Source organism: Pelophylax lessonae, assembly GCF_965119305.1.
Source record: "Pelophylax lessonae genome assembly, chromosome: 4".
In the NCBI taxonomy this organism is placed as follows: domain Eukaryota; kingdom Metazoa; phylum Chordata; class Amphibia; order Anura; family Ranidae; genus Pelophylax; species Pelophylax lessonae.
The window spans coordinates 245,703,386-245,725,343 of NC_138771.1; the positions used below are offsets into that span (position 1 = coordinate 245,703,386).

Consider the following 21,958-nt stretch of genomic DNA (forward strand, 5'->3'; position numbering starts at 1 on the left):
TTCAAACCCCAAAAGAGGGGCGGGGGGGGCGACTGTCGGAGGACTCAGAGAAAGGAATTTTACAGGTAAGATTTTACAAAAATTCCGTTTTCTCTTACGTCCTCCGACAGTCGCCGCCTCTTCATATTCGTCACATATGGGGACGTCCCAAAGCAGTGCAAACATGAGGGGTGGGAAACGCATCCGCGCCGAAAGGCAACGCAGTCTCCACATCAAAGAAGGAACCTTACCAAAGGAAGGAAACCAGCTGGGCAACAGCAAAAATAAGTGCTCAACAGGAGCAACAACCCAGGAAAAGACAAAAAAACCAGGGGATACAAAAAACTATCCCAACAGCCAGGAGTCCCCAACAAGGGACCCTATGGAACAGCCGCACTAAGAACCTTGCGGCCAAAGGAAGCATCCGCCGATGCCTGAACATCTACTTTGTAGAATTTTGTGAAAGTGTGCACGGTCGACCAAGTCGCCGCCTTACACACCTGGGCTACAGAAGCCCCATGACGGCAGGCCCAAGACGTACTCAGAGATCTAGTAGAGTGCGCCTTCACAGGTACAGGGGGAACCTTCCCCTGCAAAGCATAGGCCTGTTCAATGGTCTGCCTGATCCATTAGGCGATGGTAGAGGCCGAAGCCGCCATGCCCTTCCGAGGACCCTCCGGAAGAACAAACAAGGAGTCCGTCCTACGAAAAGACTCAGTCGATTTAAGGTAAACCCTTATCGCCCGAACAACATCCAGAGAGTGCAATCTCACCTCCTTTGGATGTTTAGGCTTCGTGCACAACGAAGGCAAAACAATATCCTCGTTAAGATGGAATTCCGAAACTCGTTTCGGCAGAAAAGAAGGATTAGGTCGCAAGACCACCTTATCCAAATGAACAACCAGGTACGGAGACTTGCAGGACAAAGCCGCCAGTTCCGACACTCTGCGAGCCGAAGTGATCGCCACCAAAAAGGCGACCTTTTTGGACAGCATAGACAACGAGATCTCCCTGATCTGTTCAAAAGGAGCACGTTGTAACACAGATAGAACGAGATTCAAGTCCCAAGGGGGCAAAGGATCCCTCCTAGGAGGAACCAGATGCCGCACACCCTGAATAAAAGTGCCAACCAAGGAGTTGGAAGCCACGGGACGTTGAAACAGAACGGCCAGCGCAGACACCTGACCCTTTATCGTAGCCAGCGCCAAACGCTGATCGACACCCGTCTGAAGGAAAGACAGCACACGGGAAACCGAGTACGTGCGGGGTGAAAACCCCCTGGACTCACACCAGGCAAAATAGGCCTTCCAAGTACGGTAATAAACCTTCCCCGAGGAAGACTTCCTCGCGTTGATCAAAGTATGAACGACCTCTGGAGAGAGACCCTTCTCCTTCAGGACCTCGGTCTCAACAGCCAGGCCGTCAAAGCCAGCGACTGTAAAGCAGGATGGTAAATCGGTCCTTGAGACAGTAGATCGTCTCGATGAGGCAGACGCCAAGGGGCGTCGACCGCCAGATTCACGAGGTCTGCGTACCAGGACCGGCGAGGCCAGTCCGGTGCCACAAGAATCACTGTGCTGCGTTCCGAGTGTAACCTGCGAAGGAACCTGGACAGCAACTGAATCGGTGGAAACGCGTACATCAGCCTGTACTGATGCCACGGGGCCACTAACGCGTCCGACGCGTCTGCCCGAGGGTCGCGCGTCCTTGCCACGAACCTCTTCACCTTGTAGTTGAGGCGAGACGCGAACAGGTCCACATCTGGAAGACCCCACTTCGCGCACAACATCTGGAAGACAGCCGGGTGGAGAGACCATTCCCCCTGATCCAGGGTCTGGCGACTCAGATAGTCCGCCTGCCAGTTCTCCACTCCCGGAATGTGAACCGCCGTTATCGCCGGGACATGAGTCTCGGCCCAAGACAGAATGTCGGCCACTTCTCGAGCCGCTCGGGCACTCCTGGTGCCCCCTTGGTGGTTGATGTAGGCCACCGCCGTGGCATTGTCCGTCTGCACCCGAACCGGGCAGCCCTGCAGCCGGTCCGTCCAGCGATGAAGACAGAGCCTTATCGCACGCAATTCCAGAATGTTGATCGGGAGGGAAGACTCCCCCTCCGACCAGGTCCCCTGGGCGGACAGAACTCCCAGAACACCACCCCAGCCCGACAGGCTGGCATCCGTGGTGATTATCGTCCACGAGATCGGACGAAACGACTTGCCCCCGGACACCAACGGGGACTGGAGCCACCACAGAAGGTTTTCCCTGGTGCGAAGACTCAACGAGATCCGAAGATCCAGAGATTGAGGTCGCCCGTCCCACTTGGACAGGATCTCCGCCTGGAGACCCCGCGTGTGAAACTGCGCGAAAGGAATCGCCTCGAAGGCCGAGACCATCAATCCCAGACATCTCATACACGTCCGCAGAGACGAGTGTGGAACGTCCCTGAGGGACCTGACCTCCTCCTGAAGAGTCCTGAGTTTGTCTTCCGGCAGGAAGACCTTCGCCTGCACCGAGTCCAGTATCATTCCCAGATAGGGGAGACGAACCGACGGACTCAGTGTCGACTTTGGAACATTTATCGTCCAACCAAACTCCTGCAGAGTTTGCATTGTGACAGACAGGTCCTTCTCCAGACCCTGTCTGGTCGCAGACCGAACCAGAATGTCGTCCAGATACCCCAGGACAGAAATGCCCTGGGCCCTCAATAATGCCAGAACCGGTGCAAGCACCTTGGTGAAGACCCGCGGAGCCGAGGCGAGACCAAAGGGCAACGCCACGAACTGGTAGTGATCCTCCGCAATGGCAAATCGAAGGTATCTCTGATGACCCTCGAATATGGGGATGTGAAGGTACGCATCCTTCAAATCGATGGAGGCCATGAATTCCCCCGGAACCAGGGCAGCCACCACCGAGCGCAGGGATTCCATGCGGAACTTGCGAACCCGCACAGAGCGGTTCAGAGCCTTCAAGTCCAGAATCGGACGAACCTTGCCCTCCTTCCTGGGCACGGTGAACAGATTGGAATAAAACCCCCGAAATCTGTCCCGATGAGGCACCGGAACCACCACTCCCTGAGCCCTCAGGTCCCGCACCGCCAGGTGCAGATCCCGCAGTCGCTCTGGAGACAGTTGAAGATGTGAGGGAAAAAATCTGCTCTCCGGCCGAGAGAGAAACTCGATCTTGTACCCAGATCGAACGATTTCCAGAACCCATTTGTCCCGCACACGGGCCAACCAGGGCTGAAGAAAACCGAGCAAGCGTCCCCCCACCCCAAAACTGGGTGAGGGCGCCCCTTCAGGCCGAACTGTTATGGGCAGCAGGTCCGGATTGGCCGGACTTCTGTTTCCCAGACCAGGGCTTCTTCTGAGAGCCTTGGCCTTTGAACGGTTTGCCCTTGTAGTGCGGCCGAAAGGCACGAAAGGACCCCTGGGGGGGGGCCGAAAATTTGCATGCTTCTTCCCAGAAGCCCCCTTAGCCTTGGGGAAATGGGGCAAGAGAGTGCTCTTACCCCCGGTGATCCCCTTAATCAACACATCCAGGGACTCCCCAAAAAGGCGAGACCCATCATAAGGTAGATTGGCTAAGGTCTTACGTGAAGATTGGTCCACCGACCAACATTTCAACCAAACCAGGCGGCGAGACAACACCGCCACGCTGTGCACACGTGCAGCCAACGGAATCAGGTCCAGGTCCGCATCACACAGATACATGACACCCTGGTGGATCTGATCCACCATATCCAGGGTCGCCGCCGAGGCCGAATCGGCCACTAGGACGCGCCTAAGCATCTGCGTCCAACTTGCGATCGCCTGGGCCGCCATGAGAGAAGCAAACAGAGCCTTAAGCATAGAGCCCGTAACAGAATAAGTATGACGGGCAAGAGACTCCAGTCTCCTATCCGTGGCATCACGGAAAACAGGGGAACCCTCCGCAGGAATCGCAGTGGCTTTGTTCAAAACCGCAATTGCATGATCCACTGGCGGAGGCACACACCACCGTTCATCAGTGGCAGGCGAGAAAGGATAACGCAGCTTGAATTTACTTGGTACCGCAAAAGGCTTGCGCAGATCGCGCCATTGATCCTTAACAGCGCGCTGAAAATCAGCATTGCAGGGAAAAACCTGCGGCGTCCTGCGTTTTCTCTGCGTCCCATAAGCCGCCAAGGCAGCGGGGGGACACACTTCGTCCTGCAAACGTAGCGTCTGCTTAATGGAAGCAATCAACTCATCCATGATTGCAAGCTCTTCAGGCAAGCCAGGGGGAGAATTATCAACCCCCTCAACTTCAGCCTCTACCTCAGACCCCACTAGATCAAGAGAGGAGCGGGACCCCGATAGGGGGGTCCCTGCTAGAACAGCCCCATCACCTTCACCCTCAGAATCAGAGGACAGAGCAACTCTGGGCCGTTTAGTAGATTGAGCAGCCACCAGCATTTGCACCTGGGCAGCAAGGCCAGCCACAATAGTGGCTAAATCCCCCCCTGGGGGGGAAACAGCGGTCCCCTGGCTTTCCACCAATACTGTAGGAAACTTGCCCTCCTGAGAATCCATTGCCCCTGTAATGCCAGACAACCAAGGGTTAACTGCCCCCTTTTAGCAAGCGCAGCCCACCGCACCACACTCCGGCACAATGAGACCCCCACAGGGAATATACCAACTGAGTACAGGCAATGGATAACAAGAACAGAAGGATAAAACCTGAGGAGACCCCGCTGCTGCTGCTGCCTCGATCGGTGTTCCAGGAGAGAGGAAGTGATGCTGCCAGGGCGCTCTATGTAAGCCTATGGAGGCTACAAGAAAATGGCCGCCGTGCACGTAAACCATGCGGCCGGAGCGGGCGCCGGTAAAATGGCATCGTTTGGCGCCGAAAATGCCGCTCCACAGTGCATAAAAAACACACACATTACATCCCAATATAAGGATACATGTTAGATCGCCGCAGCGATCGCTGTATATGCCCAAACATGCCAAGAAAAAACATGCCCCACAGCACACAGCACCTCACACTGCCCAGCCTGACACACACAGTGTCATACAGCTCCCCCCCCCCCCTTGCAGCCCACAGCATGCAGCCGAGAGATAGGGAGACAAGCAGTGTGAATAAAGGCAGGTTACACAGTCCCAGACTGAGACCCCCCCAGACAGACAGGTCCCCACATAAATACACTTACCTCACATGGCGTGGGGAACCCGCACAGGCGAACAAGCCGCTGCACATGAGGCAGGGAGAGTCGCAATTCAAGACGCACATAATGGAGGTTAAGAAACCACACAGCGTCCGGTGAGGTAGCCACCTCACCAATCATCCCTGCACCGAACAGGGATGGGTCGTTCACTGTGCCAGGAGCGTTACCTGGCTGAACGCTCGATGGCAGACTGGGAAGCCACTGACCCACGACCTGCGACCAGGGGGATCAGCCCGAGACCCAGTCCGCATGATCCTCTTCGTCCGAAGAACTAACTAATGCTGACAAAAATAACAGCTAAGTAAAGGTAGAGAGAAAACTCAAACAAAATATTAAAAAGAAGAAAGAGTCTGGGACAGAAAGTCCCAGCACAGAGAGAGCCAGCCACTCCTGACAAGCTAGACATTAAAACTGAGATATGGTTGCAGGAAGTAGGAGGGTATTGACTGAGGGGACCACCCCTTGAGGGTGGGATATGTTAAAGCTTTATTGTTAACATATTCTGTTGCCTAGCTACTCCTTCGGAGCAAAGTCTAATACCCCATATGTGACGAATATGAAGAGGCGGCGACTGTCGGAGGACGTAAGAGAAATAGGTTTTAGCATAGAACCAGCAACCATATAGGCATGACGGGCAAGAGACTCCAATCTCCTGTCCGTAGGGTCCCGGAAAACCGGGGTATCCTCAGAAGGAATCGCAGTAGCTTTGTTCAAAACGGCTACCGCGTGATCCACCTGAGGCGCCACACACCAACGCTCGTCGGTGGATGGCGCGAATGGATAAAGCAGTTTAAATTTATTCAGCACTGTAAAGGGCTTCCTTAAATTGGGCCACTGCTCATTAACCGTATGGTGAAATTCAGCAGGGCAGGGAAAAACCTGCGCAGATTTGCAGGTCCTTTGCGTCCCAAAGGAGGACACCCTAGTAGGAGGAGCTGGCTCATCCTCCAAGTGCAAAGTATCCTTAATGGAAGCGATCAGCTCATCCATGAGTGCAAGCTCTTCAGGCGAGCCAGGGGGAGAACTATCAACCCCTTCCACCTCCGCCTCCCCCTCAGACCCCACGTGGTCCAGAGATGAGCGAGACCCTGAGAAGGGCACGCCAGCCCCAGCAGCCATATCGCCCTCTGAATCAGAGGAAATGGATAACCTGGCCCTTTTTGCGGTTCAGCCATCAGCATCTGCACCTGAGACACCAAGGATGCCACTACAGTGGCCAGATCGGCCCCCTCGGGGGGTGCAACAGCCCCCTGGTCCCCCACCAGGGCGGGGGGAAACTTGCTATCCTGAGAATCCATGCCCACAGTATTAAAATCAAAAAGGGGGTCTGTCCCTTTAACACCCGGCGAGTGCAGCCCACCGCAGACTACTGCATGCACCGATCCCACAGGGATAGAGAACACTGAGCAAGGAATGACAGGACAAGAAGGAAAAAACCTGGAGAGAGCACAAACAGGCTGCTGCCACCGATCGCTGTCCCAGAGAAAGAGGAAGTGATGCAATAACCGGCCGACTATTATAGCCTATGAAGGCTCTGCAATCGGCGCCAAAACACAGCGCTGTACAGGACAGGGCCATCCACAGCATATTCTTGCAAAAAGAAAAGGCGGGCCGCATAGCGGTCCCCGCTCAGGCATGTCTGACTATTCAGTTCCACAGAAACTCACAGCAGAGCGGGAGGCCCCCCCCCCCAGCAGCCCAAAAGGCATGCATCCATACAGGGAGCCCGCACAGCACACAGACATGAGGGTACACACAGCCACAGACTGAACACCCATACAGATGGTCCCCACACAGAAGGTGCTTACCGTACCGGATGGCGTGGGGAGCCTTCTCCAGCGACAAACCGCTATCAGGATGACAGGGAGTGCCGCAGCCAGGACGCAGTGGACCGCAGCACAAGACCGCAGAATGGCATCCAGTGAGGTAGCCACCTCAAAGGAAGCATCCCTGCAGCGAACAGGGATGGGTCGTTCATAGCGCCAGGGCGAACCGTAGCTGAACGTTCGATGGCAGGCTGGGGATCCATCTGGCTCTCAGCCCTGGGATCCAGGGCGGCCAGTCCGAGACCCAGCTCCGCATGATCATCTTCATCCGAAGATCCCTAAACTAAAGCTGACAAAATAACAGCTAGTAAAGAAAAGAAAAAACACTTGAAATAAAATCAAAAAAGGGTAGAAGGCTGAGACTGAAGCCCCAGCACAGGAAAGCCTGCTACTCCTAAGCTAGGCAAGATCAAACTGAGTTGGGAATGCTGGTGCAGGGAGGTATTGACTAAGGGGACAGCCCCTAGGGGTGTGTCTATGCTAAAAGCTTTTATTAACAAATCTTGTTGCCTAGCTACTCCTGCGGAGCAAAGGTCAATACCCATTGGTGAAGACTTGGGAAGGGGCGGCGACTGTCGGAGGACGTAAGAGAAAATGACGTTTTCGGCGTTTTGCATACATGAAAGTGTAGTGGAGGGGTCTAGGGTCTTTTAGACCCTCGATCCCTCCATAAAGAGTACCTGTCACTGCATATTGGTGTCACAAGGGATGTTTACATTGCTTGTGACAACAATAAAAAAAGTGATCAATTTTTAAAAAAAAAAAAAAAACCTGTAATACAGTTAAAAAAAAAAAAATAAATAAAATAGGAAAAAAAAAATTTTTTTTATCCGCCCCCGTCAGCTCGCGCACGAAAAAAAACGTATACGGAAGTCGCGACGCGAATGAAATCACTGTTCAAACCACACATGTGAGGTATCGCCGCGATCGCCAGAGCGTGAGCAATAATTTAAAAAAAGAGCTACTCTCTAACTCTAAACTGGTAAGCATTAAAAAATGTTAAAGCGTCACCTATTGAGATTTCTATTGACCGTAGTTTGTGGCCATTTCACGGGTGTGCGCAATTTTAAACCGTAACATGTTGGGTATCTATTTACTCGTCGTGACATCTTTCACAATATACAAAAAATGGGCTAACTTTACTGTTTAGTATTTTTTAAATGCAGTGAAATGTGATTTTTCGTAATTTTTCCAAAAAAATTGTGTTTTAAAGACCGCTGCGCAAATACCGCGTGACAGAAATTATTGCAATGACCGACATTTTATTCTCCAGAGTCTTTGCTAAAAAAATATATATAATGTTTGGGGGTTCTAAGAGCTGGTTCACACTACCACTACCAGAAAGTCGCCCCGTGACTTGGAAGAGACTTGGAAGAGACTTGGAAGAGACAGGCGACTTTGTCTGTGGGGAATGCCTGGCTAATCTCTTTCTTCTTCCTGGAAAGTCTGATAACAAGTCGTGTCAATTAAGATAAGGAGGCGACTCCCATTGAAGTATATGGGACAGTCGGATCACAGGTCGCTTCAAAGTAGTACAGGACCCTTTTCTGAAGTCGGAGCAACTTCAGTAGTGCCAATTAAGACGGCACTGATTGATTAACATTGCTTTTGTTATGTCAAGCTACCTGGGGCAACACAAGTTGCCTCACAAGTCACGCTAGTGTGAATGGGCTCTTAGTAGTTTTCTAGGAAAAAATAAATACTGATTTTAACTTGTAAACAAAAAGTGTCCAAAATAGGGCTGGGGCTTAAGTGGTTAAAACAGCAAAAACATTTGAAAGTTTACAATGCAAATAAACTATATTAACTTCCTTTCGACTAGGATTATTTCAGTCCTAAAAATCCCTGTGTCAAATGTTGGTTTCATCATAAAGCTAGCAAAAAGCATGCACTGATAGAAAAAACTTTATGACACACGATAAACACAATCTACAGCCTTTAATATTTAACTTGATACCTACTTCACACCATTTCAGAATGCAGGATATACAGAAAGCGTGACAACAATCTTCTGGAAAGCCAACCTCCAGGGAAAGACTGTTCAGACAAATTGGACACTTCTCAGAAGAACTTAATGCTAAAGTACTGGCACCAGTGCTATCTTTGCCTTCTTCACCTGTAAATTTTTTAAAGACAGAGCAAGAAAGGTTTACGTTTAATTTGCTGGGTAGCATTTGCAAACAGTACCTGTATTTTAGGATAAAAATATATTAAACATACCGACAGGTTCAACCAAGTACAAAGCGGCTTCAAGTAACTGCTCCACCCCATTTTTACCTTATTCTGAATCAGGAAGGAAAAATATGTTTGTATGCAGATATCAAGCATATAAACCCAAGAAAAAAGAAAAAAAAGAAGGATTTGACTTCCCGTAAAATCAATTTTTTTAATGTTCATTGACAGACACCGCTCCTGATCTTCACCATTGGGTTATACTGCCCTCTACAAGAGTAGGATACTAGGCAGAAAGTCTGGCTATGCCTATGGCAGGGCTCGACAAACCCGGGGCGCCAGGTCGCATTGGCGACTAGAATTAGCGACCTTGCGCCTGGGGTGCACTGCAGGAGGTGTCCTGTCCCTTTTGCGCCCCCCCCCCCACCCACTCCCAGAGTGCACGGACTACTGCGCCATCCGATAATTGAGGCCGCGGCTTTTCGGCCTTCTTCAGTGAGAGAACGGGGAACTGGCGCCCTCTTGTGGTGGCCGGGAGTTTGACAAGCAGTCACTAATGGCTGCTTCCCCTGCCTGTCCTCAATGCCTGCCCATCTCCTTCCCAAGAGGAGATGAGAGGGAAGTTTTTGCAGGCTTCATCTCCCTGTCCACTTATCTTTGCTTAAAAGTTAAGTGGACCGGGAGTGTGGTCATTTATTTTTTTCAATTATTAAAAGAACGGAATTTTTGTAAAATCTTACCGTAAAATTCCTTTCTCCGTGTCCTCCGACAGTCGCGGCCCATTCACACAGTCTTCACTAATGGGGTATTGCTTCCTCTCCGCAGGAGTTTCTAGGCATAAGACTTATAAAAACAATTCAGCTACGTAGTCACACCCATAGGGGCTGACCTAGTCCAATACCCCCCTGCAATAGCCATACCAACTCAGATTGGTTGCAAGCAGTAATAGTGTAGAAAAAAACTCCCAAAAGAGGGGCGGGGGCGGCGACTGTCGGAGGACTAAGAGAAAGGAATTTTACGGTAAGTTTTTACAAAAATTCAGTCTTCTCTTACGTCCTCCGACAGTCGCCGCCCATTCACACAGTCTTCACTAATGGGGATGTCCTAAAGCAGTGTAGACATGAGGGGTGGGCAACGTAACCATCAGAAAAGCAACGCAGTACCCACATCAGAGAAATGAACCTTACATTAACAGAAAGGCAACCTTCTGGGTAACAAAAAAAGGGCTCAACAGGAGCAACAACCCAGGAAAACAAATAACCAAGGGGAAAAACAACCCCAACAGCCAGGGACCCATACAAAACCAGAGTTCCCTATGGCACTGCCGCACAGAGAACTTTGCGGCCAAAGGAGGCATCAGCTGACGCCAGAACATCAACTTTATAGAATTTGGAAAAGGTGTGCACCGACGACCAAGTCGCAGCCTTGCACACCTGGGCCACTGAAGCCTGATGCCGGAAGGCCCAGGATGCACTCACCGACCTGGTAGAATGCGCCTTGACAGGGAAGGGAGGAACCCGTTGCCGCAACAAATAGGCCTGTACAATTGTCTGTCTGATCAATTTGGCAATGGTTGCCGCAGACGCAGCCATACCCTTCCGAGGTCCCTCAGGAAGGACAAAGAGAATCCGATTTCCAAAAGGATTCAGTCGATGACAGGTAAACCCTGATCAACCCTAACATCCAAGGAATGCAAGGCAACCTCTTTTGGATGCTTAGGGTTCGCACAAAGCGAAGGTAAAACAATGTCCTCATTTAGGTGAAAATCCGAAACCACCTTTGGCAGAAAGGACGGATTAGGTCGCAAGACCACCTTATCCCTATGAACCACCAGGTAAGGGGAACGGCAAGACAATGCCACCAACTCCGACACTCTGCGAGCAGAAGTGATCGCTACCAGGAACGCAACCTTCTTAGATACCATAGGTAATGAAATTTCCCTGATGTTTTCAAACGGGAAACGCTGCAACATGGACAGAAGAAAGTTCAAGTCCCATGAAGGTAAGGGCTCCCTTCTAGTTCTAGGAGGGGCCAAGTGACGCACACCTTGAATAAAGGTGCGAATCAAGGAATTAAGACGCCACAGGGCGCTGGAAAAGAATAGCCAGTGCAGAGACCTGGCCCTTAACCACTTGCCGACTGCCTAACGCCGATCTACGTCGGCAGTCAGCCCCTCACAGGCAAAGTGACGTAGGGCTACGTCACTAGCGTGTGAGGGTCTAGGGAGCGAACGCGCGCCCCCGGAGGCGTGGTCACGGACCCCCCCGCGCGTGTGACCGGCGGACCCGATGTCCGCCGGTCACTCGGCGATCGGCGGGGGAGAGGGAGAATTTCAGGCAGCTTGTGTAAACAAGCCACCTGTCATTCTCCTTGCTGTTAGGATACTGATCACTCGGATCTAGTATGTAGATCCGTTGATCAGTGTCCATACAGCTCAAGCCCCAGCCAATCACAGTAGAAAGCACGCCCCTAGGGATACACACAGCCCCTCCCTCCCAAATAAAGTTAACCCCTTCACTACCAGTGTATTTTTACAGTAACAGTGCATATATATAGCACTGATTACTGTAGAAATGTCACTGGTAACCCCAAAAGTGTCAAAAATGTCAGTCAAGGGTCCGATCTGTCCGCCCCAATGTCGCAGTACCGCAAAAAAAAAAAAAAATCGCAGATCGCCATTACACGTTAAAAAAAAAAAAAACAACAAAAATGACAGAAATCTTTCCCTTTGTTAGTAAACGCGATAACTTTTGCGCAAACCAATCAAAATACGCTTTTTGCGATTTATTTTACCAAACATAGGTAGCAAAAAACAAATTGGCCGAAAAAGTAAAAAAATTTTGATTTTTAAATTTTTTTTTTGGGGAATTTCATATAAAAAAAATGTGAAAAATATTGCTATTTTTGCAAAATTGACGCTCTTTTTTGTTTATAGCGCGTGATCAAAAAATCGCACAGGTGATCAAATACCACCAAAAGAAAGCTCTGTTTGTGGGAAAAAAAGGACGCCAAATTCGTTTAGGTACAGCGTCGCACGACCGCGCAATTGTCCGTTAAAGTCACGCAGTGCCGAATCGCAAAATACCCCCTGGTCGGAATGGGGGTAAAATCTTCCGGGGCTTAAGTGGTTAATCGTGGCCAACGCAAGACGCTGATCCACACCAGCCTGGAGGAAAGCCAACACTCTCGCCACCAAATAGGAAAGAGGAGAGAAACCCCTGGACTCACACCAGGTAAAATAAGCTTTCCATGTACGGAAATAAATCTTACCAGAAGAGGCTTTTCTAGCCTTGAAAAAAGTAGGAATGACCTCTGAGGAGAGACCCCTGTCACTCAGGACCAGACTTTCAACAGCCAGGCCGTTAAAGCCAGCGACTGTAAAGCAGGATGGAAGATCGATCCCTGAGACAGTAGATCTTCCCGCATTGGCAGCTGCCACGGAGGCTCTACGGCCAGGTGAACGATGTCCGCGTACCAGGACCGGCAAGGCCAGTCCGGCGCTACCAGAATCACCAGTGATTGTTCCAAGGCCAACCTGCGAAGGAACCTGGACAACTGAATCGGATTAGTCGACTGTTAATCACTGCGACACTGGACAGGCGTATCGCCAAAGGGGCTTCATCGCACAAATACATGACCCCTTGATAAATCTGATCCACCATCTCCACTGTAGTGGGGGGAGGGGGGGGGCAGAGTCAGCCACGAGGGTGCGTTTGAGCACCTTGGTCCAATCCGCCACAGCCTGAGCCACCATTACAGAGGCAAAAATAGGCTTGAGCATGGAACCCACCACCATGTAGGAATACCGGGCAAGAGATTCTAGCCTAAACACCGGAGAGTCCTCGGTGGGGACCAGAGTAGCCCTGTTCAATCTGGCTACGGTGTGATCCACTTGAGGAGGCACACACCAGCGGGCAACCGTAGTAGCCGCAAAAGGGTAGAGAAGTTGAAACTTCTTAGGCACCACGAAGGTGTGTTTTAAATTACCTCATAGCTCATTCACCTTAGGGTGAAACTCAGGGCAAGGAAAAACCTGCGCTGTCTTGCGGGTCCTGTGTGTACCCAAAGAGGACACAACGCCCGGAGGAGTGGGCTCATCCTCCAAATGTAGTGTTTCCTTTACGGCAAGACTCAGCGCATCCATAGCTGCGCGTTCCTTGGTCGACAGAGGGGGGGAATCATCCACCCCTGCAACCTCCGCCTCCCCCTCAAGACTCTTGCGGGTCCTGAGAAGAGCGAGACCCCGAAAGGGCCACGCTACCTACAGCAACCATGTCACACTCAGAATCAGAAGAAAAAGAAATCCTAGGCCTTTTTCTAGCAGCACGTTCAGACATCAGCACATCCATCTTTGACACCAAAGTTGCCACAACAGCAGCCAAATTAGTCACGGTAGAGGATTCAGAGGAACCTGAATCCCCCACCAAAGCTGGCGGGAATTTGCTGTCTTGGGATTCCATAGCAGAAATTAAGTTTTTTGTTTTTTTTTGTACTGGCCCTTTAAGAGCGCTGGGGACGCCCGCAGCACACCGCTATAAGGACTGTGAGACACAGACCCCCCCCCGCAGGGACAAAACCAACAAGGAAGATTGCACAAGTAGGAAAGGAAAGGGAAGGGACAGCAGGACAGGACCCCCACCAGTGTGTTAGCAGCTCCTTCGGTCGGCTCTGTGAGAAAGAGGGAAGTGATGTCACCGCCGGAGGCTGAACTGAGGCTGCAGACCAGGGGAAAATGGATGCCTATTGAAACTAATCGGAGGGTTCGGCAAGATGGCCGCCGACATGCTCGGAACGATCGTTTGCCACACGCAACATGGCGCCAAAATACACTACATAGCATGCTGTATAAGCGCCCATAGTGAAGCAAGACATGCTGCCCACACTTAAAATGGTGGACCGGCGGATTTTAACCCCGCAGGGTCGCCGCATGTGTCTGCACCTCCAAGCACCCTAAAGTGACATTAGGAGAGGGACCCCCAAAACCCCACACAGCGCTGCTGTGAGAATAAAACCCCCGCAGGGACAGGGACCCCAAAACGCACAGACATAGGGACACCACAGACACACAGGACTGCCGACCCCAGACAGAGTGTATTTACCTGTACCCGATGGCGTGGGGTGCCTCATATCAAACGGGAAACCGCCCACCTTCAGATGGGAGGGGAGCGCCACCAGCCAGAAACGCAGGACACTAGTAGTGCACAGACGAACCTATGCTGTGTCCAGTGAGGTAGCCACCTCACATGGCTGCATCCCTGAGGACAGGGATGGGTTGTTTGCGAGGCCAGGGCGAACACATAGCCTGCGAAATGCTCGATGGCAGGCTGGGATTCCATCTGACCCTCTGTCCTGGAGAACCAGGACGGTCAGTCCGATTCCCAGCTCCACAAACGCCATCTTCATCCAAAGATCCAACTAACTAGCGCTGATAAAATAAACAGCTAGCAATGTAAAGAAAAAAAAAAAAATGGATTTTTGTAAGATCTTACCGTAAAATCCTTTTCTCTTAGCTCATTGACAGACGTAGTCCTCGGTGATACACCACCTTCGGGTTATGTTGCCTCCACAGGAGCAGGACTAGACAGGAAATTAAAAAGCTCTGGCCACACCCTAGGGGCAGTCCCAGAGGGTATATCCTCTCTCTCTCTGCCTCAGCAAATCAGTTATGTGAAAAAGCAGTCTTTAGAGATTTAACCCAACCCAACTCAAAAAACAGAGGGGCGGGGACTACGTCTGTCAATGAGCTAAGAGAAAAGGATTTTACGGTAAGATCTTACAAAAATCCATTTTTCTCTAGCGCTCATTGACAGACGTAGTCCTCGGTGATACACCACCTTCGGGACGTCCCAGAGCAGTATCACAACGAGGGGTGGGAAAATGAAATCAAATCCCAATCTAGAAGGCCCAACCGGTGCCAACTAGAAGTTTACAATGCTCATCCTTAATGATGAGACAACAAAAAAGATAAAATTTTTTTTTTTTTTTTTTTTTTTTCAAACAGAAAAAAACCCTCGAGGTAGACCACCGGTCTCCTCAAATTGCGGCCTGCAAAACCTTGCGGCCAAATGAGGCATCCGCCGATGCCGTCACATCAATTTTATAGAATTTTGTAAAGGTATGTACCGACGACCAGGTGGCCGCCTTACATACCTGGACCACTGACGCCTGATGGCGAAAGGCCCAGGAAGTACTGAGCGCTCGAGTGGAGTGCGCCCTAACAGGGAACGGAGGACTCTGACCCTTAATAGAATAAGCCTGTACCACCGTTTGTCTAATCCATTTGGCAATGGTCGCGGCAGATGCAGGCAAACCCTTTCTGGGGCCATCCGTGATCACAAAAAGTGAATCCGTCTTACGGAATGATTCCGTAGCTTTCAGGTATACCCTGATTGCCCGAACCACATCTAAGGAATGCAACGCATGTTCCCGATGATGCTTGGGCTGAGGACACAAGGAAGGTAGTACAATATCTTCATTCAGATGAAAATCTGAAACCACCTTAGGAAGAAAAGATGGCTTAGGATGAAGTACTACCTTATCCCTATGAATCACTAGGTATGGGGACTGGCATGATAATGCAGCCAGTTCTGACACCCTGCGAGCAGAAGTGATAGCCACCAAGAAGGCCACCTTCTGGGATAAAGTAAGCAAGGGAATCTCCCTGATGTTTTCAAAGGGAGGTTTCTGTAGAACCGACAAAACCAAATTAAGATCCCAGGGCGGTAAGGGCGCGCGGACTGGTGGAGCCAGGTGCCGCACCCCCTGGATGAAATTCCGCACCAAGGACTTGGTAGCTAAAGGTTTCTGAAAGAAGATTGCCAATGCTGAAACTTGACCCTTGATGGTGCTCAAGGCTAGCTTCTGCTCAACCCCTTGTTGCAAAAAGGCCAATATTCGAGTCACCGAATAGGTACGTGGAGGAAATCCTAAAGATTCGCACCACGCAATACAAGTCTTCCATGTGTGATAATAGACCTTGCTGGAAGTCGCTTTCCTTGCTTTAATAAGGGTAGGAATGACTGAAGTAGACAAACCTCTGTCCTTCAGTACTTGGGTCTCAATGGCCAGGCCATTAAACCCAGCGACTGTAAAGCATGATGGTAAATTGGTCCTTGAGACCACAGACACTCCCTGAGACGAAGTTCCCACGGAACGTCTGCGACTAGCATGTCCAAGTCGGCCAGGCCGGCTTGAGGAGGCCAGCCTAGAATTTCTAGGACCACTGGCGCTGATAGAATCTGAACCAGGCGTCCCTAGAGGTATCTGGCCCCGACCATCCGAGAAAGTCTGGTCGTTTTCTGTTCCCACACATTTATCAGATACCTGATTGTTATCAGGAAGGGTGATCTTTTCTGGTTGAACCTCAGGGACCGAAGTCACCCGACTAGAGGCTACTTGGCCTATCTGGTCAACCAGATCCGATTCCTGTGAGGTATAGGGACTAATCTTAGGAAAAGGTAAAGGAAAAGATCTATTCAGGGAACGGTAACTACCGCTTCCTGTAGTGCTTAAATGTTGGAAGGGAAGAATCGCACCGGTAGTAGTGGTTGATGCTCGATCTAATGTCCTGAATACCGGTGAAAACGTCCCCCCACCCTGAAACCGGGTGGGGGCGCACCTTCAGGCTGTGTACTCCTTTGCTTCGGGTTTGGCTGGGTTGGTCCTCTGCTTGTCCGACCAGCCCTTCTTGAACCCTCCTGGAGGAGTCTTGCCTTTCCCGCTAGTACCAGCCGGGCGCCCTTTATGGGCGGTAAAGAAAGGTCCTCGCTTGTTGCGAGGTCCCTTAGCTTTTGCAGCCTGTGGCAAAAAAGTGCTCTTGCCCCCAGTGGCATCCTTAATGATTTCATCTAGGTTGGCCCCAAATAGACGATTCCCCTGAAAAGGGAGATTTGTCAAGGTCTTCTTGGAACCTAGGTCAGCTGACCAGCATTTTAACCACAGCACACGTCTGAGGATCACCGCTGACATAGATGCATGCCCTAATAAGGGAGTAGTGTCCAAGGCTGCGTCACAGATAAACTGTAGCCCTTGTATAATCTGTTCCATCAAATCAGATGTCTCCTGGGGAATATCCTTTCCCCTAAGGTCTTGGCGTACCATTTTCGCCCATTCCGTAAGTGTCTGGGAAACTAGACCAATAACAATTACTGGTCTAAATGCTGACCCTATCAGAGAGAAGATGGTGCGGGACTCTGCTTCCATCTTTCGATCCACCGGATCCTTAAAGGACGAAGTGTCCTCCACTGGGATAACCGTGGCTTTATTCAGTCTGGAAATAGGTGGATCCACCACTGGTGGTACCGTCCATTTCTTAATGATGGATTCCTCAAACGGATAGCGTCTAGCAATACGCTTGGAAATAGTAAAGGTACGTTTAGAATGCTCCCATTCTCCTTTAATATGATTACCGAAACATTTGGGTACAGGAAAAAACCTTCACCGTTTTGATGGGCTTATTAGTACCAAAAGGAATCTCTGTTTCAGTTGCCTCTGCCGGTAAAGCCTCAAGTTTTAAGGTTTCCTGCACTGCCACAACTAGTGCGTCCACCAATGCTTCTTCCTGAATTATAGCAGGAGAAGAAGCGTCCTCCTCACTGTCTGAGGGGGCTTTACCTGGGATAACAGCCCTTGCAGAGGAACCTGCAACTGCAGTGACCATCTCTGAATCTGAGTCAGAGGTGTCAGATAGTATAGGGGTAGGCGGGGGTCGCTTCCTTGACCCCCGTCCCTGACAGGCCGCCTCCACCCGAGCCACCATAGACTCCAAAATTGCTGTAAATGACTCTACACTCTGTGCACCGGCGGGTCCCGTGGCCCCCTCGAGGGAAACAGGTGGGGGAATATGTGTGGCAGGGTCCATGATAATTCCAGTCACTTCCTGGATAATATAATTCAAAAATAAAAAACACTTTTTTTTTTTTTTTTCAGACCCCCAGCGCCACAAAAAGCCCCTTAGTGTTACCTGCTAGGGATCCCTATCGATCGAGAGAGAGAGAGATAGACCCCCAGGCTCACCACTTGATGCTCAGAGTTTAACTGCAACAGGTTACAGCGCTGTCTTGACAAACAGGAAGTCTTTTGGCTGGCTGCCCAGGAAGAAAGGAGGCGGCTCCGCCCCTCTGCACACCTTCCGGCGCCTCCCCAAGCTCCACGAGGTGTTTGGATCACCTCAAACATGGCCGCCCCCATGCTGGAGACACGAGGCTACGCCAAAATGGCGGCTCGTGCGATCCAGCAGAAAAAAATGGCGGCGGCCTGTACTGAATAGCGGTGTGCTGCAGGGCACACAACACTCTCTCTGCATGGGGATTTGGCGTGGTTGGCGGTACCGGCCCTGGCGGACCGCATGGCCGTTCGGGAGGCCTGCTATTAGCTGGAGATCTGATTAGGAAGGCAGTCTACATGTCCGTGGCTTCTGACTGGTAGGTAACTTATTCTTATCACCGTAAGATTCCCAGAATGCCACAGATTACATCTTTTTAACATGTATACAATTAGATTGTTAGCTCCCAAACCAAGCCTCCTGGCTTTTTTGCACATAAAATCACACTCAAAATAGGAGGATCTGTGTCATGTTATAGGATAGAGAGGGACTCTATCTTACCATACAGAGAGGGGCCCGCGTTCACCACAAGACCCGTCAGGGGAAAAGGGGGAACATACTACTCACCATACCGGAACCAGGCGGGCACCAACTCCTGACAGTACCCCTCTCCACCGGGGCGGGAGGGCTGTCGACCGATACGGACGCCGTGACTCATGGTCTTTGGCGTTTCAGCGAGACGTTTAACTCGCGGGGTCAGTCCTTTAATGGGACTTTGTCGCGGCCGACCCAGCGCGGAGCTATGGCCTGCACGCGCTCGTAGGCTGAACTGGGGTGACCACCGGATCTCAACATCCAGCCCGTCGCCCAGTTCAGCTTTCTTGCTTGAAGATCTCACAGGAACACTGGAGAAAAAAAGCTGTCTAAAAAATCCTTTAAGAAAAAATTCTTGCCAGGACCTAAGATCCCAGCAAGGTATCTAGGTCCTTACTCCTAACTAGACAGAAAATAACTGGTTTGCTGAGGCAGAGAGAGAGAGGATATACCCTCTGGGACTGCCCCTAGGGTGGGGCCAGAGCTTTTTAATTTCCTGTCTAGTCCTGCTCCTGTGGAGGCAACATAACCCGAAGGTGGTGTATCACCGAGGACTACGTCTGTCAATGAGCGCTAGAGAAAAAGACATTTTCAGAAAATAAATCATAAGAGAAAAGAAGAAGGCTGAGACTGTAGCCTCAGCACAGGGAAGCCTATCCACTCCTAAGCTAGGCAGAAGACAAACTGAGTTGGGATGGCTATTGCAGGGGGGACTAGAAGGACAGCCCCCATGGGTGTGACTATGTAGATAAATTGTTCTTTTACAAGTCTTATGCCTAGAAACTCCTGCGGAGAGGAAGCAATACCCCATTAGAGAAGACTGTGTGCATGGGCGGCGACTGTTGGAGGACGCAAGAGGAAAAAAAATTATATCTATCCACACACACACATACATACATAGACCCTTCAGTCTCCTCTATGGAGCGGTAATCTACCGCCATCTGATCCTGTCCGCCAAAAACAGACGGATGGTGGTTCTATTTTCGATCCATCCCATGGATCGGATCAGATGGAAACAGACAAAGTCTGTTTCCATCCGATTGTGCTATAGAGGAGAGTGGGGTTCTAGTCGTCTTTATGTGTAAATGTAGTATGTTATTGTTTTTGGAAATAAAGCTTGGTTTAAAAAAAAAAAAAAAAAAAAAAAAAACTCTCTCCTAACTTTTTTTAGCTAGCTCCTAGATTTCAGGCAATTTTGTCAAGCCCTGGCCTATGGGCAGTTCCAGGGGATACACTCCCTCTCTCTGCTATAGGTACTCAATTTTGTTACAAGCAGTATCAGAATTACAACTCCGGAGGGGTGGGTGCTGTGTCCTTCAAGGAACATCAAAGAAAAGGATTTTACGGTAAATCAAAAATCCCATTTTCTTTCGTTTGACGGACACAGCTCCTGATCATGTTAACCATTGAGACGTCCCAAAGCAGTGTTAAACATGAGGGGTGGAAACAGCGAAAAAAATTATAATGGCTAAATTATAGCCAACCAGGTAAACCAGAGCTCAACCAAAACAACTGGAGCCCACCTGAAAAGAACAGTACACTCTCAAAGAGGACCAGGTTCTTTACAGCCTGCAAAACTTTGCGGCCAAAAGGAAGCATCCGCAGATGCAAACATCCACTTTTTAGAACTCTGCAAGTGTGCACCGACGACCAGGTGGCCGCCTTGCAAACCTGCGTCACTGACGCCTGACAACAGAAGGCCCAGGAGGCACTGAGCACCCGAGTAGAATACGCCCTGACAGGGAAAGGAGACACATGACCCTTGATGGAATAAGCCATAACAACCGTCTGTCTGGTCCATCTGGAAATGGTCGCAGAGGAAGCGGAAAACCCTTTACGAGACCCATCCGTTAGCACAAATAGTGAGTGATTTCCTAAAAGACTCCGTAGCTGCCAGGTACACCCTAAATGCTCGGACCACATCCAAGGCATGCAAAGCAATTTCCTTCGGATGTTTTGGCCTGGGACACAGGGAAGGCAACACAATGTCTTCATTCAAATGAAAATCGGAGCCTATGAATGCAACGACGGACAGGGGCAAAGAACCACCAAGTAAGGTGGACGACAGAATAATGCCGCCAATCCCGACACCCTGCGCGCAGAGGTGATGGCCACCAAAAAGGCCACCTTCTGGGACAGCATAAGCAGGGGAATCTACCAAAGATTCTCAAAGGAAGGCTTCTGGGAGGACGGAGCAACAAATTGAGGTTCCAAGGCAGTAACAGACCCCACTGGAGGAGCCAAGGGCCGAACTCCCTGAAGAAAAGTATTCACCAGGGAGTGTGTGGCCAAGGGCCATTAAAAGAAGACCGCTTAGGCCGACACCTGGCCCTTTATAGTACTGAAGGTCAGATTCTGCTCAACCCCCCCCCCATTGAAGAAAGGTAAAGATCCAAGCCACCGAAAAAGAACAGGGATGAACTCCAAGAGACACACCACTCAATGTACGTCTTTGACGTACGATGGTAGAGCTTCCTAGAAGTAGATTTCCTAGCTTTGGAATCACTGACTCAGAAAACCCTCTATCCATCCGCACCTGGCGTTCAACAGCCAAGTTGTCAAAGCCAGCGACTAAAGCAGGATGGAAGATTGGTCCTTAGGACAGCAGATCCTCCCCTGAGAGGAAGCTTCCAAGGAACGTCAGCGACCAGCCGCACCAAATCGGTGTACCAAGCCCAGCAAGGCCAGTCCGGGCCCACTAAGATGACCGGAATCCCTTCTGCCTCGATCCCGCGTAGAAGTCTTTGCAGAAGCTTGAGAGGAGGAAAGGAGTAAATTAGAGGACACAGACCCCACAGGGCCACCAGAGTGTCTGTGGCTTACGCCAGAGGATCCCGTGACCAAGCCACAAACCTCTGAACCTTTCTGTCGAGCCGAGATGCTAACAGATCCACCTCGGGGATGCCCACCCAGCGAATGTGTACGGTGGAGAGGGCTGGAACAAACCGTTCTGCCCATCTTAGAATGCCGGCTACCACCAGAGCCACCAGGACACTTCTGCCCCCTGGTGAATGACATCCATGGCCGTGGCATCGTCCAATAGAATGCACACTGGAAAACCCTGAAGACGATCCGTCCAATGTTCTAGGCACAGTCTGATCGCTCGGAGTGCCAAGACATTGATCGGTAGTCTGGTCAGTGTCCAGATCCCCATAGCAGA

At 50.6% G+C, this 21,958-nt stretch overlaps 1 protein-coding gene across 1 annotated transcript in view; it reads right to left on the bottom strand.

Moving 5' to 3' along the window:
- SCAF11 (SR-related CTD associated factor 11) overlaps positions 1-21,958 on the bottom strand; it is a 438,302-nt gene that overhangs the window by 364,292 nt on the left and 52,052 nt on the right. The window contains exon 3 of the mRNA XM_082256718.1: positions 8,951-9,105. Within this exon, the coding sequence (XP_082112844.1) occupies positions 8,951-9,105 (155 nt within the window). The remainder of the gene's footprint in view (positions 1-8,950; positions 9,106-21,958) is intronic.